This window comes from Anopheles nili, chromosome 3, assembly GCF_943737925.1.
Source record: "Anopheles nili chromosome 3, idAnoNiliSN_F5_01, whole genome shotgun sequence".
Classification (NCBI taxonomy): Eukaryota; Metazoa; Arthropoda; class Insecta; order Diptera; family Culicidae; genus Anopheles; species Anopheles nili.
The window spans coordinates 43011977-43033444 of NC_071292.1; the positions used below are offsets into that span (position 1 = coordinate 43011977).

Below are 21468 nucleotides of genomic sequence, written 5' to 3' on the forward strand. Positions count from 1 at the left end.
ACCTAATTTAACGTCTGCAAAAGCAAATCGGCGCATTAATGGTGTACTCGATGTGCAGTTCTGCGAAAGAACATGACATACGATTTGTGACCCTTCCAAGGAGCTGATGTTGGCTGTAGATGGCAGAAGTTGTAGCGTGGTTGAAACACACTTGAAAATACCGGATGAAGGCCAGACTGGTGACCATAAATCCAATATCATAGAGATGACCGATGCCACCGGCACAAGAATAACCGTTGGCTCTTATGGCACTGGAGGCGGTTGAGCGACAACTGATCCTACTAAAATCTACGCCTTGAGAAGAGCCAGGTAATCTGAATTGTTTTCCACCGAGGCATGTCATGCGAGCGAAGCTTGTTCCAGCTGATTAGGTTAAGGGTTTTTTTATCAATTATATCACAATGCCACACAGGTTGCAGCGCTTAAAAACTTACTGTTTGAAATAACATTTCTTGCACCCGAACATGCAATCATGACTTGTTCTCCGTTGTTCCATGTATAAGCTGGTCCTGCTGGGTGCAGTAATTGATTACCATTTGAAGTTAAAATTAGAGGAGGATTGCTATGCGCGAAGTCTCGATCCAATCGTAATTCACATGCTGTTTAATGAGAAACAAAATCACTATCATACGATATTCTTCAACACCAGAAAATCTACACAATAGCTCAACACATCTGAAAACATACGTACTTGACAATATGCCTGTTCCTGGAAACAGTAAGAAGTTTAAGAAGGTAGGGATCATCTCCGTGTCGATTGCTTGTGATGTGCTTGGTGCTAGCTGGTTTGAATGACTGAATTTGCAATCGTCGATCTGTTCCAACCCAAGTTACGATCATGCTCAACACGCACGCATACATTTGCCGCACTTTTGCAATACAAACGAGTTCTTTGGAGTTGTTGGTTCATTAGCTTTGTAAATGCAAAGACCCAGCATTATCACTTCACGCATTCGTGCATTCATGCCCCTGCATTATCTGTACTATCAATTCTTATTCACACCTTGCTCGTATTCCCATCTCTCGCTCTAACAATCTACTTACTATATACACTACCTCTACGCAGGACAAATTTTTCCCTGCAACTATCAGCAGAAGGCGTATTACGCAAGCAAATTATAATATGGGTGGCCGACTTAAACAAGAACGCCAATCAAACAATATTGCACAAGGAAGTGGCGAAGAAAAATTGCTTTTATGCACGCTTAAAACGGTGCGAAATCATGTGTGTAAAAAAAGCGAATGTAAGGAGAGCATATTTTATGAAGGAAATAAACGAGGAAGGGATAAGAAACATAAAAGTGTGGTTTACTGCGTTTATGTTTGATAAAACTTTGGTGGAACGAATACGTTTATAGTTTTTTCAATGGTACAGACCTTCTTCTTCTTCTTAATTGGCTTGACAAACCGGTGTATAGTCTAGGCCTACCTTGCTACACCTAGCCAAGGCCTTCTATGACTTGGAATTTCTCGTAGCTGGATAGTCAGTCTTGCGAACAGCGGAGGCTAAGAAGAGATTCGAATCCAATACTATCGTGCGTTTGTGCTGTATGCTAACGCTTTGGCTATCGAGGCCCTGCAAACAATAACTGACGCAAAAATACAAATTACAAAACTTTCGTGATGATTTTATTTTATTGTTTCTGCAGGGCTCCGATAATTTTATTCGATAACATCTATTATCTCTGTTCATACATTTCTTTATTGGTTCAGTAAAAAAACCCACACTTATTAACCCTACTAAAAAACAAACATTTGTACTGGAATAATTGTTACGTTGGGAAGATTACAAATCACTGCAACTTTAGCACAGCTTTACTTCGAATTGATTTGGGTATATGCTTGATTGCGTTCTGTGCATCCGACACAGCACAGCAGTAGGTTAATCCCTTTCGCAACTCTAAAAACTCCTTCTGATGCCATCCATGCCGTGCACAAATGTCTTCGCACAATCGCTCCTCGTTAGTGGCGAATGGATTGTTCAGCGTAATAAAAGCAATAGCTGCATTGGTCGGTTGATGTACCGCAACCTTCCACAGCCATTTTGGGACCGCAACTGAGCCATCACCTCCCAAAGTTATTGGAACAGAGCTTCCCTCAATATCGGGCAATCGGAGAACGTCGTACACTCCCGTGTACACCTGTAGCGTGTCGTTCAGTTGAGTGGCCACTTTACGGACCGCGTTCTCGACACGCTTCCAATTGCCACCGTTGACAATCTGTAATTGGGAGCAACACTTTACTATCTGAGATGTTACTTAAGCATATAAGCACCTACCTGCCACTCGGGGGCGGCATTCAAAAAGAAGTACGTCGCAGCTGCCCAGTTGTTGAGGATTGCGTCAGCGTCGGGTGTTAGGTGGCCTTTAGCCAGGAAGGATCCCGAATCGATGTACTTGCTTGCTTCCTTTGAAGATCCAAGCAACGTCGTAAACCGTTCCAGCTGTTCTCTTTGGGTGTACACAGACGTCAACCGGACTGTGGGTGTCAGTACGCCGAGTTTGAATGACGGCCGGACATTGTTTATCTGCGCGTCTATAATTGTACAAAACGCATCGCATGTATTCCAGCACTTCCAAACTCCTCGCTTGAGATCTTTACTTACGACTCAAGCTTGCTCCCAGCAGTTGATGTTCACTGTAGATCGGCGTTGAGGTTGCGAGATTGTAGCAAACCTGGAAGTACTTCACAAAAGGCACCCCGTTGACCTCGAAACCCGCATCGTACCAGCTACCGATTCCATCTGCACACGGTTTTTCTTGTGCTCTTATCACACCGGACACGGTCGAGCGACAGCTAAAGGCGCCAAAATCTACAGACCCAGAGGAGCTTGCTGTTCGAAACTGTTGTCCGTCGATGCACGTCAATTGCGCTACGCCAGTGCCAGCTGGAAAACCCACCGCCCCCAAAAAGGATGCAATGTTTAACGGGAGTTTGCGAAATCTCTGCAGAACCTCCGAATGCGCTTACTCTCCGTGAGGACATTTTTCGTCGTCGAACACCCGACGACGGTTGTTTCTCCGCGTTTCCACTCAAAGTACGATCCCGTGGGCTGTAACAGCTCGAATTGGTTGCCTGTTCGGTGCAGGAAAAGCGGCGGATGATTCTGTGTTAGATTCCCGTTCAAGTACACCCGACATCCTGCGAAATGGAGCACCAATCGGTTAGTGAGCGGGAATGTTTCCCGGCGCTTGTAAGCACGCCTGTTAACATCGGTACGCCCGGGGACCAGCTTAACTACCGGATGCCTTCGCTCGTGGAGGCTAAATTGATTAATAATTTTGCCCTGCTGAGTAATCTGCCAGGCGTCTAAATTAAAATAAATTAGGCGCGATTCCGTGGCCATTGGTTCTGGCACGAGCGCTAGTGTCTAATAGCATTCGCTGTGAGTCGCGCTTGTAATGGTATGCTTACCGGCAGAGACGCTGTGTGAAAGCGCCGATAACGTTATCACTACGACAGCGTAGAACATTTCACTCACGAGCCTCACTGGTTTGGTCTGATCGGATGCAGTTCTACTAACCAACTGGTCGAAGAGGGTCGACAGCGGTCAGGGAAGTGTGTCCGCTTATGATACTTCGTACTCATACACCACCAGAGCAGTTCTGTGTTGATTCAGCCAATGGCCAACGCAAACGCTGCAATGAGTCACAGTACAGCGAACAGTGGGAACGCTTGGAGTTGAATGGTGATTGTGTCACATTTTGGCGTCAACAAAGCCATCAACCGGTCGCAGCGCGGATGTCTCAGCAAATAATCATCACGTTTATGGCACGGGAATGTTTTTGTTCGCGCGTGCGGGCGCTGCAACACCTCGACAGTTTAGCGCGGATGTTGTAACTACAAAAAAAACAAGCTTCGATGCTGGTTTCCCCTACATAGGCACGAGGGTAACCTTGAAAAATGCAGTTCGTATGCAGTTTTTAAGCGTCACTACGTGTTGCTCTTTGGGTCATGAAAGGGCGGCAATAAATCTGCAATCGTGGTGTAACTAGAACACCAATTACGTTTGCAGGTAGTATAATGGTAGTATTTAAACTTTTTTTGTATTTAAAAAAATGCTAAAAGCTTTACAATCCATTACAAACGCCACAAGCTTTCCAAATATTTATCAATACAAAAGATGATGTAGAAACAAGATTAAAAATTTATAAACGATGACGTTAATTATTCAATATAGCGAATAAATGATCAGAAAAATTCAATTTTTGTTTCCACTTGAGATAATTAATCATATTTTTTTTCAAACAACATACGAGAACTTTTGTTAGCCGCACAATACATGGAGCCCATCTACCCTCTACCACGATGGAATGGAATTTAATAAATATTTTTTATTGTTTTTGTTTTGTTCCTCACCTTTTTTATCACCTCTGATAAAGTTTTAGCGTATCAATAATATTGCGGCCAGCGTGAACCAAATGAACCAAGCTCAAACAAATGTTGATGGAATAATTTTCCATCTTCCATTCCTGCCGGTGAGCGATACTGCGAGCGAAAAGAACCCCTAGAAATGTCCCGCCACCATCACGAAGAAACACGGAAACCTATTCCCATCAATGGTTCGTCGAAATGTTTGCTCCTTCTTTCGTTCGTCTCTGCATTTGCGAACCAAACCCAGCCAGCTTGAAAGTTTTATTGCAAACCGTTCGGTGCGATTCCGACGGCAAAATCTTTTACATTCCCGCCTCTATTTACACAACGTCCGGTTCCGTGCAAGGGAAGCGAATTTTCCCCCGTTCGCAAAACGGTTCAATATCATTCGCCAGGTTCCCACCGCCAGTTGATCGACCTTCTTGTGAGTTTTTTTTTGCGCGTGGCGTTACTCTAACACTAACACTACTGGCGGTGAGATTGATTTCCCGTTTTCCCCCACATAACCGGCGCGTGTGCTGGTGTAAGTGAAGCGTCCGCCCAGCTGCTCGGTTGGAACGATTTTCCCAGCCGAGGGAAAGCATGGAAAATTCCGCAACTCCGTCGGACAACGGACGACTGACCAGGACGATTCGACGTCGATGGGACGCCATTCGCCGACCCAAGGCGGAACGCCGTACGTACGAAGGCATGAAGTAATATTTGAAATTGATATTAGCCGGAGGAGAGACAGCGAGCAGCGAGCAGCGAGCGCCGGACGAGCGAGAGGTCCTGAAATGTGCGGCATATAACTTTTTAATACTTCGTGTTCCTTTGCGCACTGGCGTTTCTTGCGTTTCCGCGGTTTGGTTTCTGTTCCTTTCGACCGCGTCGAGAAAGGAATGGCAGGATGGGCGAGACCTCCAAATATTGGTCCGTATTTTGAAATACTGCCGTGTTTTATGGGCTCGTAAAATTATTTTAGAATTTTCACTTGCCCCCGCTTCGGCACAAAAGTTCCGGGCCCCATTTTTCCTCGCCACACGTGGCCCGGGGGAGTCACCGGCTGATAGGGCGTGTGAGGAGGTGGAGGTGAGCGGAAGGAATATCGTTTTCGGAATTTCGGTACTTTGTTGACATAAAACATACGAAAATGGGAAGAATGAGAATAAAGATCTTTGCGAGTTGGGGCGTTATGGTGCTGGATGCTGGAGACACGCCGCTGCAGGAAAGGCAGGAAGTTTTCTGTTTGATGGCTGGTTCTGGCGCAACAACGAGCGCCCTGAAAACTCACTCACGACTCCCTCGATGTAACACGCAAGCACGCGGGCTGTGTCTTTTTATCTACAAACAGACGGAGCGGAGACGTGCGTTTTGCCGTTGCCGCGGCACCGGAGCCAAGGAAATGTGTTATATTCTCCCTTAGCAAAGGCGAACGTTCCAAGGTTTCGAGGTTTGGAGCGTGCCATAGTTTTCTGAAAGACTCGGGAAACTTATACGAACTTTGGGAGAAGAAAGAAAGGAGAAAAAAAAACACCGTTAAAGAATGGCCCTCAAGTATGGCGACTCTTCGTATTGTGGTTTAATGTTCATCAAAAATGTTCTTCATTCGTTCGATGTTTTGCAGAGACAAAAAAATATCGCATCAATAACGGAATGTTCTACATTTACTCAAACCCATGGATGATCCCAAGTGCGATTAAATGCTATTGCGTAGAGGATTATATTTTTCGAGCGATCGCTGTTTTTCTCGCTACTACCGCTTATACTTCGTTTTTAACACCTTTAGTGCCATGTCGCCCAAAAAGTGGGTGACGGTAAATTTTCCAGAATGCCATGTAACCCATATTTGGGTGACGACATAAACGCTTGATTTTAAAATGCATTTTTTTAATATCTAGAACAGCAATTATTCCCAAAATTTAAATTCATCATAAACGTAGAACGTGAAGAATTAGAGCCGGTGCAACCGTGACTATGACATATGCGCAAGAAACACTTGAATTGTGACATTCTGTGGTATTTCCTAAAACAACGCTTTCCACGCAAGGTGTAAATCAACGACTTTGCGCAGATCTGATGAAGCTTGCAAAAAAGGGTACATTTTTTTAGCAGTCTTAGATAAAAACGTTAACTACTACAGGTTGATGGTAAAATGGAGCATATCTTGGTTCTGCATTAAGGAATGGGTTCCAGACTTATTTTCATGGTGTTTTTCGTCAAACTTTTCATACTGCATGTGCCTTTTAAATGACACTAAATTACAATTTCCTTGCTCCCGGAAGTGCCCATACCCAAAGCAGATTAACAGCCTTGGCTTAATGACCCATCATTGCTCACAGCCCGTGTCGTGCACATCCGCGAAGGAAGTAAACAGTTGATAAATTCACACAGTTTAAACTCACTGCAAGCGAAAGAGAACGAAACACTGCCACTTTCTTTGGCCGCGAGCGCAAAGTTCATCTGCTTCATTTACGATACCGCATTCGCTCGGGCCTATTTATCACAAATGGAAAATAAAACGTATCAATAAACCCCTATCCCACGCACACGTACACATGCGTACGCGTGGCAAACGATTTTCCGATTGTACGCCACACCACTGTCCGAGCAATTTCCATCGCTCTCTAACCTAAGCCTCCTGTCGCCGGTCTAAACTCGGGCCAAAATCGATTGTGTTTTCCCACCACACGTGTGTGTGTGGGTGTGTGTGCTTGAGGTGGGCGTCGGTGCAGCCCGTGGAGCACATAAATTTCACATTCTTTTGTTTCGCATTTAGGCAGATCCTCCGATAAGACCATTTACATCGCCAGCATGCCTAAGCTTGCTTTATGCCCTCGTTCTACCAGCCCATCCAAACCAGCGCCAATGGCCAACCGTGGTGCGTGTGTGCTGTCGACGCCAGCCCCGAGGAGGTGGCTTTTACGGCGGACTGGGCTTCGGTCGGTGGCGAAGATGCAAAGACTTTCATCAGGCCCGTGTCACGACGCGTTGAGCCGCTAAGTCGGCCGGGGGCTCGAGTGGAGAAAATTTCGTGGTAATCGAAACTTCGGGCCAAGGCTTCCCGAGGTGCCCGTGTAAAGGAAAGCCATGAAAACCACCTTCTCGTGGTGCCCGCGGATGTGCATTTGTGGTGTTGCTAAGCGAGAGAGAGAGTGAGAGAAAGCGAGAAAGAGAGAGAAGGTGTGCGTGAGTGTGCGCGCACACCCGAGAACGATGCCAAGGAAAAGCCAAAGTAAATATCTGATTGGTATTCATAAAATGTTTATGCATGATAAAAGTATTTGCGGAGTAAATAATCTTCCCACGAGAATGGGGCCATACATGCTGCGCCGTGCTGCTCGGGATGTTTAGCGGTGGTGGTTAGCGTCCCTTCCGGAACGTGTACCAAAGCGGGCACCAAGCGAAGACGTTACGAATGCTGAGGGTGAGCGCGAGCAAAAAGCCCTTCAACGTTTCCTCGTGATGCAACGGGGAAAAAGGGACCACCGTGATCCGTGTGCCGATACCGTTGCCACACATACTTCACGAACTTCGATATATAGATTGTCAATTCCCGGGCACCGGCGATGATGGCGAAGTCTGAGCGCAGCAGATTGAATGTGTGACATCAACGTCGGCCTTGCTGACGTGTCGAGCGCAAAGAGGGGGCCAGATCTCGGGGATGTGCCAAGTGCTTATATTAGGCACATCATAGGCCACATCTCGTCACAGCACTTGGGAGTGTAGCAGCAACAACAACAGCGAAAAAAATGGCGGCCCACGACGAGAAGGGGCACCTATTTCTGGGTGTAATAAAATCATCATCATCGTCGCCAGGACGCGCCGCCCATCAACCGCTCGTGCGATGAGATATGCGCCGTGACCTGATTTGAATGAAATGCAATATTTTCCTCTTTTATTGAATAAACTTTTCCGGGACGGGAGATTTTCACTCAACTTGATGGGCGCGTAACGAGGGCGAATGAATGACGCCTTCGTGGCCTGCTGCGTTTTGGCTGAAGGGCTTCTTGGTTTCTTTTTCTTCTGCTTCTTTTTTTCGCAGCATGCCATGCATGCGATGAAAAGGGAAGATTTTTCGGTGGACAACACCGTTCAACGTCAGTCAATCAGTGGCGACGGGTGAAAATTCGCGGTTGAAACCGTGCCAACCCAAACGCGGGCGCCGTGAGTGCTAGAAGTGGCAATATAAACGTTGGCGTGACATTCGACTGACCCTGCGCTACTGCGCACGGACGACGAAGCTGTCGGATTGTGGATTGAATCAGGGGGGTTTAAGCCAATTTTCACCACGTGAGTGGCGGGTAAGATGGAGTTGAGTATTGCTCAAGAAGCTGAAAGCGTGTAATAACACTGCCATGTTTGAAGAAGGGTTTTTTAAGGTGTTCCAATCTAGTGCAGGAAATGTATTTTTCGTTCGTTTATTGTAAACTAATCAAAAAAATCTCCAACTCAAAAATGATATTCATAGGAAAGGGCTTTTACAGCTAAAGCCATAGAGAAATGAATATTGTTATTTATTTAACGACAGCCTGGCAGTATTTAAATTTGTATAATTATTTGTGAACTGAAAGGCGTTTCCTGCCAACAGCCGCTGAAAGCCTTATCCCGGGCTGTCTCGGTTAGTTTTTGTTATGGTTCTGTGAGATGTAACTCAAGTAAGAACGCTGGACGCTAAACGAAATCGTTTACGTAGCTGTCAAGAGGTTTCAGCAAAGGGTAGCCTTTTGAAAATCACGTCCTGGACACGCGGGATATTTTCATCAAACGGTAGATATTCTTCAGATGCGATATCATGCAGATCTTGGTCCTGACTAACAGGAGTGTAAAAAATAAACTAATAAATAATTTTTTTAATTTATTAACTGGAGCCCAAATTGTGATCCATTTTTCTACACAAATTGCTTCGAAAAATGCCCGAAAAAAATACAACTCACTGGCCAGAAGCTATAGTGAATGGTTGTCCGTACAGCAATGTTTCAGACATTTTGAAAACCTCTTCGAACAATAACCCCGTCATGTTACACAATACAGCGTGAATAGCTGAGCTCCCAGGTTCTATTGTTTCACCGCGTTCGGCGTAGCGATGAAAGGGCAACAAAATTGCCCGCAGGACACACTGCTAAATTAATGAGCACTACTTAACCGCAAGAGCGGCTCGAAACTTGCTCGAAAATAATTCCCCAAAATGCGCCCCCGATTCGGTGGGTGGCCCATTAGCGCAGGTGAATCGTCGGAAGGGCACAAACAAAAGCCAAAACCACAAACGAGCCCTCCCGTGCTGACGAGTCGTCTCAAATGCGCGAAACGAGTGATGTTTTCCTTCACTTTGATTATTGCTGACATCCTTTCCGGGGCAATGCAGAAGCGATGGAATGGAGGGAGAAAACACACACACGCACACGCACGTCACCCACACACCCAATGAAGGCACAAAAAAAAAAACAAAAGCCCGAGAAGTCCATTCGGGTGCTTTCTCCCAGAAATATCTTCGATTGTATCGATTGTTCGTGGCCAAGCGATGTGGGCAGTTTTACGAAAGCTCTCTATGCTCGAGAACCTCGAAGGCACCAAAACCTCCGATTCGCTTGGCGATCGTTCTGTCTTCCTTTTGGGGGTGCTTTTCCCACCAACAACCAATGGGACGTTACAAGGGATTGCGTGTGGCCATCGATTTCCGGCAATCCCAAACATTGGCAGATCCCGTAATCGGTAAAAAGTGCGTCGTTCGGATGGTTGATGGAGTCATTTGTCTGGCATTATGCCTTATGGTCAGTCATTGTTTATGTCTGCCGGCAGTGGCTGGGCTTCCCAGTTCCCCGACCTGAAGAAGCGGCCCTTTTTTACACGCACACGCCCACGCCCATCGGTTTCCGGGCGGCGTACATGCCACCCTCGTCCTTAATGGCACCAAATGTTGGTTGAGCGTCCGAGGTTGTGAGAGTGTTTTTATTTCTCGAGCATGTTTGTTTGATTGTCCCCGATTCGGGGTGCCGGGAAAAGCACATGCAAAGCACACACACACACACACACTTTGGGAGGAGGTCTTTACGGCCCATTGTCGGCCATTGTTTCGCCCCCCCGGAGCTACACCTGCACGCGTTACTCGAGAACTGGATGACTGGAGAAGCGATGGAAACCCAAGCTCAACCGTTTCAGGCCAGGAGTGCCGGGAGTTTGATTTATCGTCGTCCGTTTTAGGCTAAATTAAAGATTATTTATAACCTGTAGGAACCATTCAGCGTGAACTATAAATCAACGAATTGGAAATTAAGGCGTCCCGCTTCAGGGCGCTGACCATTTGCCGTTAAGTGCGTCCCGAAGGGCGCATTTGGCGTGAGCGGTGTTGTTTGGGGCGCAAATAAATCCGATCCACATCCCCGAAAGGGTTTTCGCCAAAACCCTTCCCAGGACCCATCGGCAATCGGCAGGGAGAAGGTCCTTTTTTTGCGTGCCCCAGTTCTCGTGGAGCACGTTCCACCCAAAATAGGGTGAGTAAAGCCCGAGAATCCCCAAAAAAAGCCTGGGGTCGATTATCGAGATTTAAGGAAGTATTCATAAAATTGGATAAATTCCGTCGATAAATCAAACCGACCCCGGGCAGCGTCGTCGTCGTCCGATTGAACCGGATGCCGGCCAAGTGGACGTAGGGAAAATCAAAACACCGACCCGTTTCGATCACCGACGGAAGGATCTATCAACGTTCGAGTGAAAAGCGCTCAAGTCAATCGGGAGGAAAGAAAACCACGGAACGGAACGCTGAATGGCGGACATAAATTTGCAAATAGACTTCAGTTTCGCGTGCTCCCGCGCGCTTGACGGGGAAAATTGTTTCTTATCTTTCAATTAGGTTTGCGATATTATACGCCAAACACGAGCACAGGCACACAGCATTATGCGAAGGAAGTCTTCCTGTAGGACGAACGAGAGAGAAAAAAAAAAGACAATATGAGTGTCGAACGCGAAACAAGCACGCTTTTGTACTGGCCATGGTTTGGATTTGTTTCGCGGGGTTGTTTTTGTTAGTTCGTTTGTCGAACGCCCCTTCTACTTACGAGACAGGTGAACTGGAAGTTCCCTCTGTTCGTGCGCTGCTAAACCGCAACTACGAGCAAGTGAAATGCTAACCTGTGGCTAACCTGGCGTGCACCTGGCGCAAGCCTTCTTTCGCGCTGTTTTTACTAAAGGGGGTTTGAAAGCAGGAACATCTACGGCGAATGTTCTGCGAAAGGAAAACATCATCATAACCGGTAAATAGTGTTTGAAAATTTGAAACAAAAGCATGCCAGCAGAAACAGGACTCGGGCAGGAAGCGTAAAAAGGAAATTTGAATCGAGAAGAATAAATCGGGGAGCTTTGCTGCAGGTCAGAGAGAGTGAATGGTTCACCAAAAGCAGCCAAAAAAATCAAGCAAAAGGAAGTGATTTAAAGCGGCATACCTTCTGAATGGTCAAAGTCGAAAAGAACGGAAATATGGACCCGGAATGCATGCGAGAGAGAAAAAGAGAGAGAGAGTGTGTTCAGACAAAAAAGGGAAAAAAAGAAAATAATGCTTCGTCAATATTTGAGCTCGACCAAACGCTGGGCTTTCATAACGAACATATAACAAGTAAGTAGCGGTGGGTTTTTGCTGCTCGCCAAAAATCGCCCCAACCCACCCACACGCTAGTGGATGTCTTGTTTGGCCTCTATAAAGCTCGCTTTTTCATTCGAACCTGCGTCTTGCATAAACGATGCTCCCGGCCCGACCCGGGATCGTTTTGTTTCCCCAAAAGCAAGAGCCAGCGGGACGATGTATGCCGGCATACGTGCCGCGTGTGAGGTGTGAGGGAATAATTTAGTTGTCTAGCCTACAGGAACCGGGTGTGAACACGTGTGTGGGTGTATGTGTGTGTGTACACCAGAAGGAAGCTTCAAATGAACTAATGCGAGTGCCTGTGTCCACCGAGGGAACCGAAATTTCCCCAGAGGGATCTGGCCTGCTTCCTGACAGATAATCCGATTCACTTTCGGTTGACTCTGGGCAAGGAGTGAAACTTTTGGCACAAGGCAAAAGAACAAAACAATAAATGAAAAGAAAATAGGAGCAGGAAATTGGATCACAGCCGAATCAGCCGTTCGAAAGGCACGCTAAATGTAATGTGGCAGAAGCAAAAGAAGAAAAAAAAAGCGCACTTCGGGGTTGATGATCGGTTGAGCAGAAACCATTGATGGATGCAATTGTTCAGATTTAGCAATTTACAATGGTGGCGTACTTTCTTGCATCCAAAAAGGATATAAAAGATGATCACGAAATAGGTGGCATTAAATTTCACATAGGCTTGTTGTGGAATATTTTAGACTAGTAGTATTCCAATTTTGCAAAACCGGAATGGCATTTATTCATTATCTATTAACATACTTGTCCTTTGTATTTTGTCCCATTCTTGCATTTGTTGAGGCTAGATAACACAACATGCCTTTCATACATACGCTAAATTCAATCTAGCAGGCTGCGAAGTTGGTAAATGAATTTTGTGTTGCGTTGTGGTGAACTGATCCTCACGTATGGTATTGTACTGAAAGCATTGTCCTGAAAGCAGTAGACGCAGAATACGGCCATGGTTGATTTGTGCACTCCCGAGCCGGTGGGAGAAAGGAAAATTGACTTTTATGAATGCGGGTTGCTGCTATGCTAACGTGAATGAGCTAACCGTTCGTACTACACAACACAGCACTGGTATTTTACTCGCGGTTCAAATTATGTATGGGTGTGTTTGTTGTATGCCAAAAATCCCCTCCGATGGTTGATGATATTTGGAAAGGCAGCTAGCGGGCCGTTTTTGCAAACATTTCCCGCCCCCCACCACGCTCATTGGATCCATTGTTATAAAACTGATATGACATTCACCGGAAAAATGGATCTAGTTAATAGCTAGTGCTTTCTGGATGGCAGGATGTCTTGTGAGTTCGTGTTTTTTTTTCGTTTTTTTTGCTTTGAAGCAGCAGCAAAAGAGAGCAAATTCGCTGAATGCACGCCCTTTCCTGGCCTTGGTTTGCATTCAATGGGCAAATTGGCAGCTTGCTTCCTGTGTAGCATGTGCAGCAAACAAAAGAACGTTAATCGTCAACCCTCGGAATGGGACGTTTTAGCACAGGTAATCGCTGCTGATTGCCACTCGTCCTCGCAAAAGCTAGCCGTGCTCTTGTCATTTGGCGTTGGCGAGGCGTGAGTCTCCTCGGTCTCGTTGTCTCGATTTTCCCGGCACCATTCACCGGGACTCGCAGCAGCCCGTCATACGTATATGTCATCGTTGGTGCCCCCGTTTTGCCCCGATTGCTTCAGTCCATCATGGCATCTTTTTTTTTTGTTTTGCGCAAAAGAGAATATCATTTTCGAAACCAAGGGCAGCTGCAGAACGTACGGCGGTGGTACGTCGTTTCCGTCACTGAGGGAGCAACAGAGGGAGCTCTGGGTTTTCCCAGGTCCACACACCCACACCAACGGCTTAATGGTTGATAAAACTACAGCAAAGCCAATGGTTGGATGTCGTCTTTTGCCGTTTCGCTACAGCAAAGCAATAGGCCGGTGTGGGCGGAAGATCTCGGCCCAGGCGGATTGGTCTAAACGGACGGATTGGTTGTAAGAATGGAATGGCATCAACAGCAACAGCAACAACAACTACAGCAAAATGGATGGAAAACAAAACTGAGAGAGCAAAGCTAACACAAAAAAAAAAAGAAATTCCGCAACACACCAACTGACAGCAGCGAAGAGAAGCGAACCAAACAGCCCCTGGGACCTTTTCATCCACATTGTCCGGCAGGAAATGAATCCCGGGCCCCGGCCGTCCATCCAGGCGGATGGATTGTATAATTATGGGACTTTAATCCTGGTGGCCGCTGCCGGCCGACCGTGTCTCGGTGGCTGGCTTTGAGGAAAGTTGAAACGAAAAGCTAGGTCTATTTTTAAATTATGCTTCATGTCATTCCCGTTTGCCAGCTCCTTTTGAGCGTGTGTCTTTTTTTCTTTTCCTCCGACCCACACAATGTTTCATTTTTTGGGGCCAAAGTTATCGCTGGTTCGTTTTCTTTCTTTTTTGTGAGTATGCCGTCGACGTGACGCTTTCCTTTCCACCCTTAAGCGCTGAGGCTTCCTTCGCACACCAGGACGCGCTGTGCAACAATGCCGGTGGAGATATATCACGGTCGCTTCGGAAGAGCCGCTGCCTGCCGTGGATCTGGTCATAATTTATCAAAAAAGGGTAATTTATAAGAGGTGGACACGGAGGTGGGAGCAATCCCTTTTTAGTTCGGGACGTTTTTTCTTTTTTTTTTTTGGCCCCGGGAGGCAGCAAATACACACGATGACGGAAACTCAAAGGAGCCTTCAACGTTTGGAACGCCGTTGAAAATGTGTCATTAGATTAGAGCGGGGCTCGGCGAAGAGATTGCTGCACTTGCTTGGGACAGATTTTCCCGCATTTGATAAGCCTTGCAGGTAGCCGAGTGTGTGAGTGTGTTTGTGTTCAATTTGCGTTCTCAGATTACACACCACGGGGCCAGGGATTGGGCTCGAGCTGGATGTACAGCACCCTTATCGCACTTCCAGGAAGCCTCCAGGGAAGGCTGTTTCTTTTTTATTCACCCAAAAATTCATGTCCATGCAAATAAAACAAGCAGTTCGTCCCGTTCGCATAAAATTCAATTTCAGACCCCGCTTTAACTGCTCTAGCGCTGGTAGGTTCTACCACGAGCCGCCATGATCTGACGGCGTGCTAATTTGGCGTCTAATTAGAAGGGAAAAGTTTTGTTTGCTTAATCCAGCACCAATTGAACCCTTGCAATGCCGGTGCGTATCAGCTGTTGCCTCCAAACTCGGGGGGGAGAGATATAAAAGTAAAAACCCTCCACCAAACTCCGGCTGTTCACCGGTGCGGGGTGTCGCAAACTTTCCCTTTTTCATCACTCAAATCCACCCACAGTTAGATAAGTTTTATATCGGCGAGTCCCTTTTTTTTTTGTTATCCTTTTTCCCTAACTGGCAACCCTTGCGCGGTCCCCCCCGAGGGAGGCCGAACAACTGCCCGTTAAAATGTGCCCCGAGAATTATGCCATTAGGGTGATGTTTCGCTGACAGCGCCCCGGGAGGTGATTTTTCACTTTCACCCCGAGTATTAGCGCGGAAAAGCGCTATTTTCTTAACGCGGCGGGGGCCGGCGGCGACGATTGTGAGTCTCACCCGAAACGAACGAACGAACGAACCGGGCAGCGAAGTGGAGTGAGCTTGAATTTATTATTCCGCCCGAATTTATGCCCCTTCTTTTTGCTCTAATTGCTGTGTTTTATGCTTTCCATTTTTGAAAGCCACCAAAATGATGCTGTCTAAAGGAAGGCTCCCTTCCGATCGGTCAGCAAACGGAAGGGCGACCCAACGAGCGGGAACACAGGCATCACGTCTTTCAAAACTCGCCACCGAGTGTTGACTGAGTGAAAGCATTCGCAAAACGGGCTTCCTTCTTTTTTTTTGATGATGGCCACGCGTCTCGCGCGCGATGGGCGGAAAGGATTGTGCGCCTAATGCGTTTTTTCTCTCTCTCTCTCTCTCTCTCTCTCTCTCTCAGCCTCGGGCTTTGTGGGTGGGTGGGCTGATAAAACGAGCTGCCGCTTGATATATCGGGTTGCTGGATTTTTGGCCACCCCAAAAAGCGGCTCCCGAACAATGCTTTACGAGCATTCCTTGGCGTGGCCAAGTGGCCTGATGGTGGGTTTTACGGCGCCTCGGGACACCATTAATATTTATTCAGCGCTTTCTAGCCCCCCTTTATTTCCTGCTGGTGCTGGTGTTATGAAACCAATTTAAAGCTCTTTCATCAGCCGGGCTTTAAGCGAACGATCGCTATTATCTACCCCGAAAACGCGTGCAAATCGTTGCAAAAAAAAAACATCAGCGAGCGTGAAGTTTTCCACCTGTTTAATTACCCAGTCACCTGTAGCCGTGGTCGGTTTCGTCGCCTGCCAATATAAACCCCCCTTTTCACGCTGAACCCCCTGTTGAACGATATTTGCTTAAATTCCCTTTTCTTTCTCCACAGGCTGCGCGTTTTTGACGTACTTCAGTCCGGAAAGCGCCGTTAACGCTCAAGGCGCGTTACATGAAAAGCAGACACTACCTGGGGTGAGTTTTTCTTTTATTTCACCGACCCCGCATTTGCGATGGTTTGCGAATAAATTTTAGCCACGTCGTGTCCTGCGAAGCAACACCTTCGCGAGAATGGGGGCCAGACTTTACGACCAGCTAGACAAGCGATGGTCACATGCTCTCTAGCCCCGCCACGAAGCTCCAGTGCGCTGGAAGATGGTTAAGTTTATGGTAGCAAGGCTGGTTACTCTGAGGAAAGGATTTGTCCGGCGACCGAGTGGCTTTGAAGGATTGATTTTACTGTCGAAAGCGAGCGAACGATGGAACGTTCGCTCGTTCGATCGATTGCAATACATGTCACTGCGCCACGCACAATCCGCTCGTCGCGAAGGGCTCGCTTTTATGGACGAATGAATGAATAAAATAAAACAACGGCTTAACCGGGTTGGCTGCCTTTCGGCCAAGGGGGTGAGTTTTACTGCGTGCTCGAGCAGTGAAACGCACGAAAACGGCCCGTCTTGAGCCGGTTGGACTCGGTGTGCGTAAAAGTAAATAATAAAGGCTGCGGGCTGGTGGCTCCAATCCAAAACCCCGGCGTCTTTTCGTGGTGGCTCGTGGCCCCCGTCGGAATTCAACAAATTATCCTTCTCGTCCTTCGTTGGCTTGGCACGGATGTGAACCGCACGCAGGATTGAGGCAGGCAATTGGATTGGGCTTTTGAGGGCTTAATTTGCCGCTGGCACGCTTGGCAATTGCTCGTTCCCGGGGGCGTAATTGACACCAGAATTAGCGATTGGTTCCGTTTGCGATGGGGACGGGTGGGGATGAAATATCCAGTTCCACCCCGTTGATTGGGGGCCGTTGAAAGGGTTGAAGGCTAGCCATAGCAGCATCGATCGCTGGTTCTGTTAGTTGGGTAATCATTTCTCAAGGATTTGTAGCAAACCACGCATCGAAGGTAGGTTAAATTTCAGCCTTTTTCTCGTTCTCGAGCAAACGCACTACCGACCACCGGGCATTCAACGAAACCACCTTCCGATGGGGCGTTCATTTTTGCAGCATGGTGCCCCAACGAAACCCGTTGCATAATAGAGCGCTCCTTAAAACCTCACCCCATCCACGGTGGAAATTGGCCGGGAAATCGGCTCGCAAATGATTTAGATGTTTTCCCTTTCGTCCCCGGGAACGCCAAGCGGCACAAACGGCCGGAAAACGCACGCTAACGCACGAAACAAACCGCCCCGGTTAACCGGTTCCGGTTGGTGGAAAATAGATGCAGGAAGTGGCTCTCCAAACCCGCCAAACACCGACGCTTCTGTCGATTTTCCCTGCCGACCTGATGCAGCACGGCGATGTTTACAAGTGCATCCATTTCTGCCGGGTTTTATGGGCGTATTTTTTTTTTGTTTTGTTTTTAAAAGGCCACCCTTTGAACCGTGCTCCAGCAAACCATTCGGCGTTGTTGGCGGATGTTTCGCGCGGTCGAACCCAGCAGTCGGTCCGCTACGCAGCGTGTTCATACGCAAACGAGCGCACACAAGTCCATGGCCTGCTACATATGGTAGGAAGAGAAAGAAAAAAAAAACACACACCACCACCAGCATGTAATGAAACTCTCCGATCAGGTCAATAAAGCAACGGGTAAAATGCTTTGTTGGTTGGGGAATTTTCTCCGGCCTATTTTTAGCGGCCGCGCGTCGAGTTGGCTTGCGTTTATGAGCACCGTGCGCTTCTGGGTTTTGTTTATGCTCCACTTGACTGGAAAGATTATGGGAATATGATTCGATCGAAGACGGAGCGAAGCGTGCATTCGGGCGTGGACGCGCGCGTGTTCGTACACGTAAACATGTGCGTGTTTAGTGGCGTGTGTGTGTGTAGCGTGGGGTTGTTAATATTTCCACCACGCAACGCAAAGCGAGGGTTGGAAAATGCGTGTTACTTGGAGGCTGAGGAGGAAGAACGCGCCGTTCGATTTCCTCCCGGCGTATCGATGACAGCAAAGAGCCGGCCAATCGAGGCAGCGAGTTCGTGCTGTTCACGGATGCATTTATCGATTACGGGTTTGGTTAGCAACAGCGGAGGGTTGAAAACCCTTACGAAATCTTACACCTTCGCCGAGTTGAACAGAAATAACACGTTGTTTAGTAGTGCTTTATGTATTTATGTGTATTTTCAAACACAAAAGGAAGGCAATTAAAATATTGTGAAAAAAATTTTAATGTAATGTAGACGGCTTTTGTGTAAAATAATTATGACTTCTTTCTCGTTTTAATAAACACTAGTCGAAAAATTGTGATGGTAAAATTCTCACCTTTGCTCATTATTGTCGATAAAACCATGTCGGTGTAACAATCGGGTTTCGAATCGTTTATCGGTCTGATTGTGAGAAGTTGTCCAATTTTTTAAGAAATCGAAAATAGAGAGGTTATCCCTCCGATTAAACCTAAGTAACGCTAGTGTTTTTACATTTTTGGAAGCCATTGAATACTGGATATGTCCAGAGAGTACATTTTTGCAAAATCATCTTATCGATTGATTTAATTGGTCTGTTACTTCGATGTTTAATGAAACTAAACGAAACCATAATCTTGGGAAACGAATAATTACACAACTTCATGAAGTGCCTTTCTCTTTTACCTTCCCAACACTCTTTTTGAAAGGCAATAATTACACTCCCATTATTCTCCGTTACATGAGCCTTACTCACCTCGCAACCGAATGTATGGTACGTTCACATTTAGCCATTCGGAAGAGTTTCGATGCACATTACAAGCTTGGAGAACGTTCGATTCTCAAGGTTCGACGTGCTGTCGTTCGGGCTAAGAACACGCACCAAGGTATTCCTACACCAGCAAAATGCGCCCATTCTCAGCCCGAAGTAAACTTCCACCCCCTTTCATTAAGGAGCCCAATTGGAACGGTATCGGCACGGCAAAATGGCGATTTGCCCTCTGAAACACCAAACACCGCCCGGTGCATTATCTGCGTTCCAATTATCAGTATCGATCAGGCTACGTGGCGGTTTTCCGCGTCTGTAGGTACCCGTGCCCCCACATCGACTCGACGCGTGTTTTGCCGTCAACGGGACGGTACATTTACATCTGCTGTCTAAACACCCGCGCACATTCACTCTCTCTCTTTCTCTCTTACGCAGCTCGAGGTTGTGCTGCTTCCGTAAAATGTTTACTCGTCCACACGAGGGCACGAAGGCATTCGGGTGGTGGATGCGAAAACAATCGACCCCACCCAAGGAAGTTTGGGGGGGTGGTTTTTCCCCCGGTGAGGTAGAAAAGAGAGGGGGGGGGTTAGTTTTTCCCAAAGGGTGCTCCCCAGACACACGCCTTTTCAAATGGGGCAAACGGTTTTAAAACGGCTGCGCTTACCACGAAAACTGGCTGATATTTTAAACAAGCGAAGTCTGGCGGTTGGTTTCGAAGGAAAAGTTCACCCCCCCCCAGCCCTGTCTAAAACCCAAACCACAAACACACGCACACACGTGGCCAAGGAATGGCGGCCTGCGTCTTGGCCAGAACACACGCTCTGGCACTGTACGAAGAAAACGCCCAGCTCCCGGGTAAAGATCGTGCACCGAGCGGCGATTCGATTCGATGATGTTTTCTTTTACATTTCCACCACCCTTATGGCCACCTCCACCTCCCGAAAAAAAAAAAACGCCTGCCACATTTTCCACAGCACCCAGCCAGTCGATCTTGCGCGCGCACTCGAGAGCAAGCGCTTTGCTCATCGCAACGAGGTTTGAATCGTCGGAGTTTCGGAACGCGCGCCTTCGCACTAAGTGAGGCGCATTTTCTTCGCCTTCGCCCATTTGGCGCACGGTTTTGGCGTGTTTATTTTAACGTCGTGGAATCGCCGGGAATCGACGTAAACGTAACCCGCGCCAGCGATCGATTCGGTCCAGGCCCCGGCCCCCACGGCCGATACGTTCGACCGTTTTGCGGAATTTGGCCACGCGCATCCGTTGGTGCAGTTCGTTGCGAAAGTCTCATCGTCGCGGGTCGCGGTTCGTCGAAGTCGAGTGCTCCAACCAAAGGTGATTGTCCAACAAGAATAAGTTAGAGCGCCTTTTTTTTGTTGGTTTGCAGCAACAGCCCTGGTTTTTTTCTTTGGTCATTTGGCAAGTGACGTGAAGGCATCGTGCCAGGAGTGATTTAATTTGCACCTTTCGAAAGAAGATCCTCGCGGCGTGTGCACGTGTGTTGGTGAACTGTTTTGGTTGGAAACTTTTTTGCCCATCACGACGAGATGATGTGAGAAAAACCTCACAAGCTCTCCCGATTGTCATATCGAATTACAAAGTTTCGCCTACTGCGCTTTGGGGCGAGCTAAAGAAACGGCCTGCTAAGTGCCCACACGGAGATGAACGTCTAGTGTGGTGTGTATGCGTGTGTGTGTGCGTGTGTATATGTGTGCGAGAAAGAGAAAGGGAGAAAAATCGAGTGATTTGGTAAACCCACGGGCGCGCGCGTGTGTGTGTGTGTTGCTTGTCCAAAGGTACGTGTGACACGTTGACCAGTGTGTGCGGGAAAAAAAAAAACAGGAAAAGCTTTTCCGGCGCGCGTACGAGTCCACTCGAAAGTCCTTTCCGCATCGCATCCCAGAAGCGCCAGGGCGACGGATTACGATGATGGATAATGCTAGCATTTGGTATTATGATCCGTTATGGGTAAAGCCGCGTTTTTTTTTTGTTTGTCTGTTTTGCCGTTCTATCATTTCGCTTCCATTCCCATTCCCAAGATCGCTTCTCCCACGCGGCGACAAAAGGCGACCGATGCCGTCATTCGTCCATTTCGCAGTTTGGGGATGGGTTTGGTTTTTGGGTCGAGGGTGTCCGATTTGTGTCCCGTTTTGTACAAATAATGAGTCACGCTTGCTTCACTACCATTGCCGCGGCCATTGCTGTAATGAGCAGCACACATCGAGCCGGGGAAAGATGTCCGGAAAAACGTGTGGTGTGTGGGGGAAAACCTTCAAGC

At 47.4% G+C, this 21468-nt stretch overlaps 2 protein-coding genes across 3 annotated transcripts in view; one reads left to right on the forward strand and one right to left on the reverse strand.

Moving 5' to 3' along the window:
- The window catches only part of LOC128727486 (CUGBP Elav-like family member 4), a 301981-nt gene that overhangs the window by 28373 nt on the left and 252140 nt on the right, over positions 1–21468 (forward strand). The window contains exon 2 of the mRNA XM_053821405.1: positions 16428–16510. Within this exon, the coding sequence (XP_053677380.1) occupies positions 16428–16510 (83 nt within the window). The remainder of the gene's footprint in view (positions 1–16427; positions 16511–21468) is intronic.
- LOC128727485 (uncharacterized) lies at positions 1721–3514 on the reverse strand. Of its 2 annotated transcripts, XM_053821403.1 has the most exons (6): positions 3415–3472; positions 3230–3232; positions 2971–3141; positions 2606–2887; positions 2279–2535; positions 1721–2219 (listed from the first exon to the last, which is right to left on the reverse strand). In XM_053821403.1, exons 1-6 carry the CDS (start codon positions 3470–3472, stop codon positions 1794–1796), a joined length of 1197 nt encoding a protein of 398 aa, XP_053677378.1. In that variant the 3' UTR covers positions 1721–1793. The 2 variants fall into 2 exon arrangements, with proteins under 2 accessions (XP_053677378.1, XP_053677377.1); XM_053821402.1 differs by lacking the exon at positions 3230–3232 and having other exon boundaries at positions 3415–3514.

Excerpts from the sequence above, each read along its gene's own strand:
- LOC128727485 (XM_053821403.1), bottom strand. The coding sequence starts at position 3,472 with ATGTTCTACGCTGTCGTAGTGATAACGTTATCGGCGCTTTCACACAGC. Across the intron at positions 2,888-2,970 it reads GAAAAATGTCCTCACGGAGA|CTGGCACTGGCGTAGCGCAA; the intron begins GTAAGCGCATTC and ends TGGGTTTTCCAG. Across the intron at positions 2,220-2,278 it reads ATGCCGCCCCCGAGTGGCAG|ATTGTCAACGGTGGCAATTG; the intron begins GTAGGTGCTTAT and ends TCCCAATTACAG.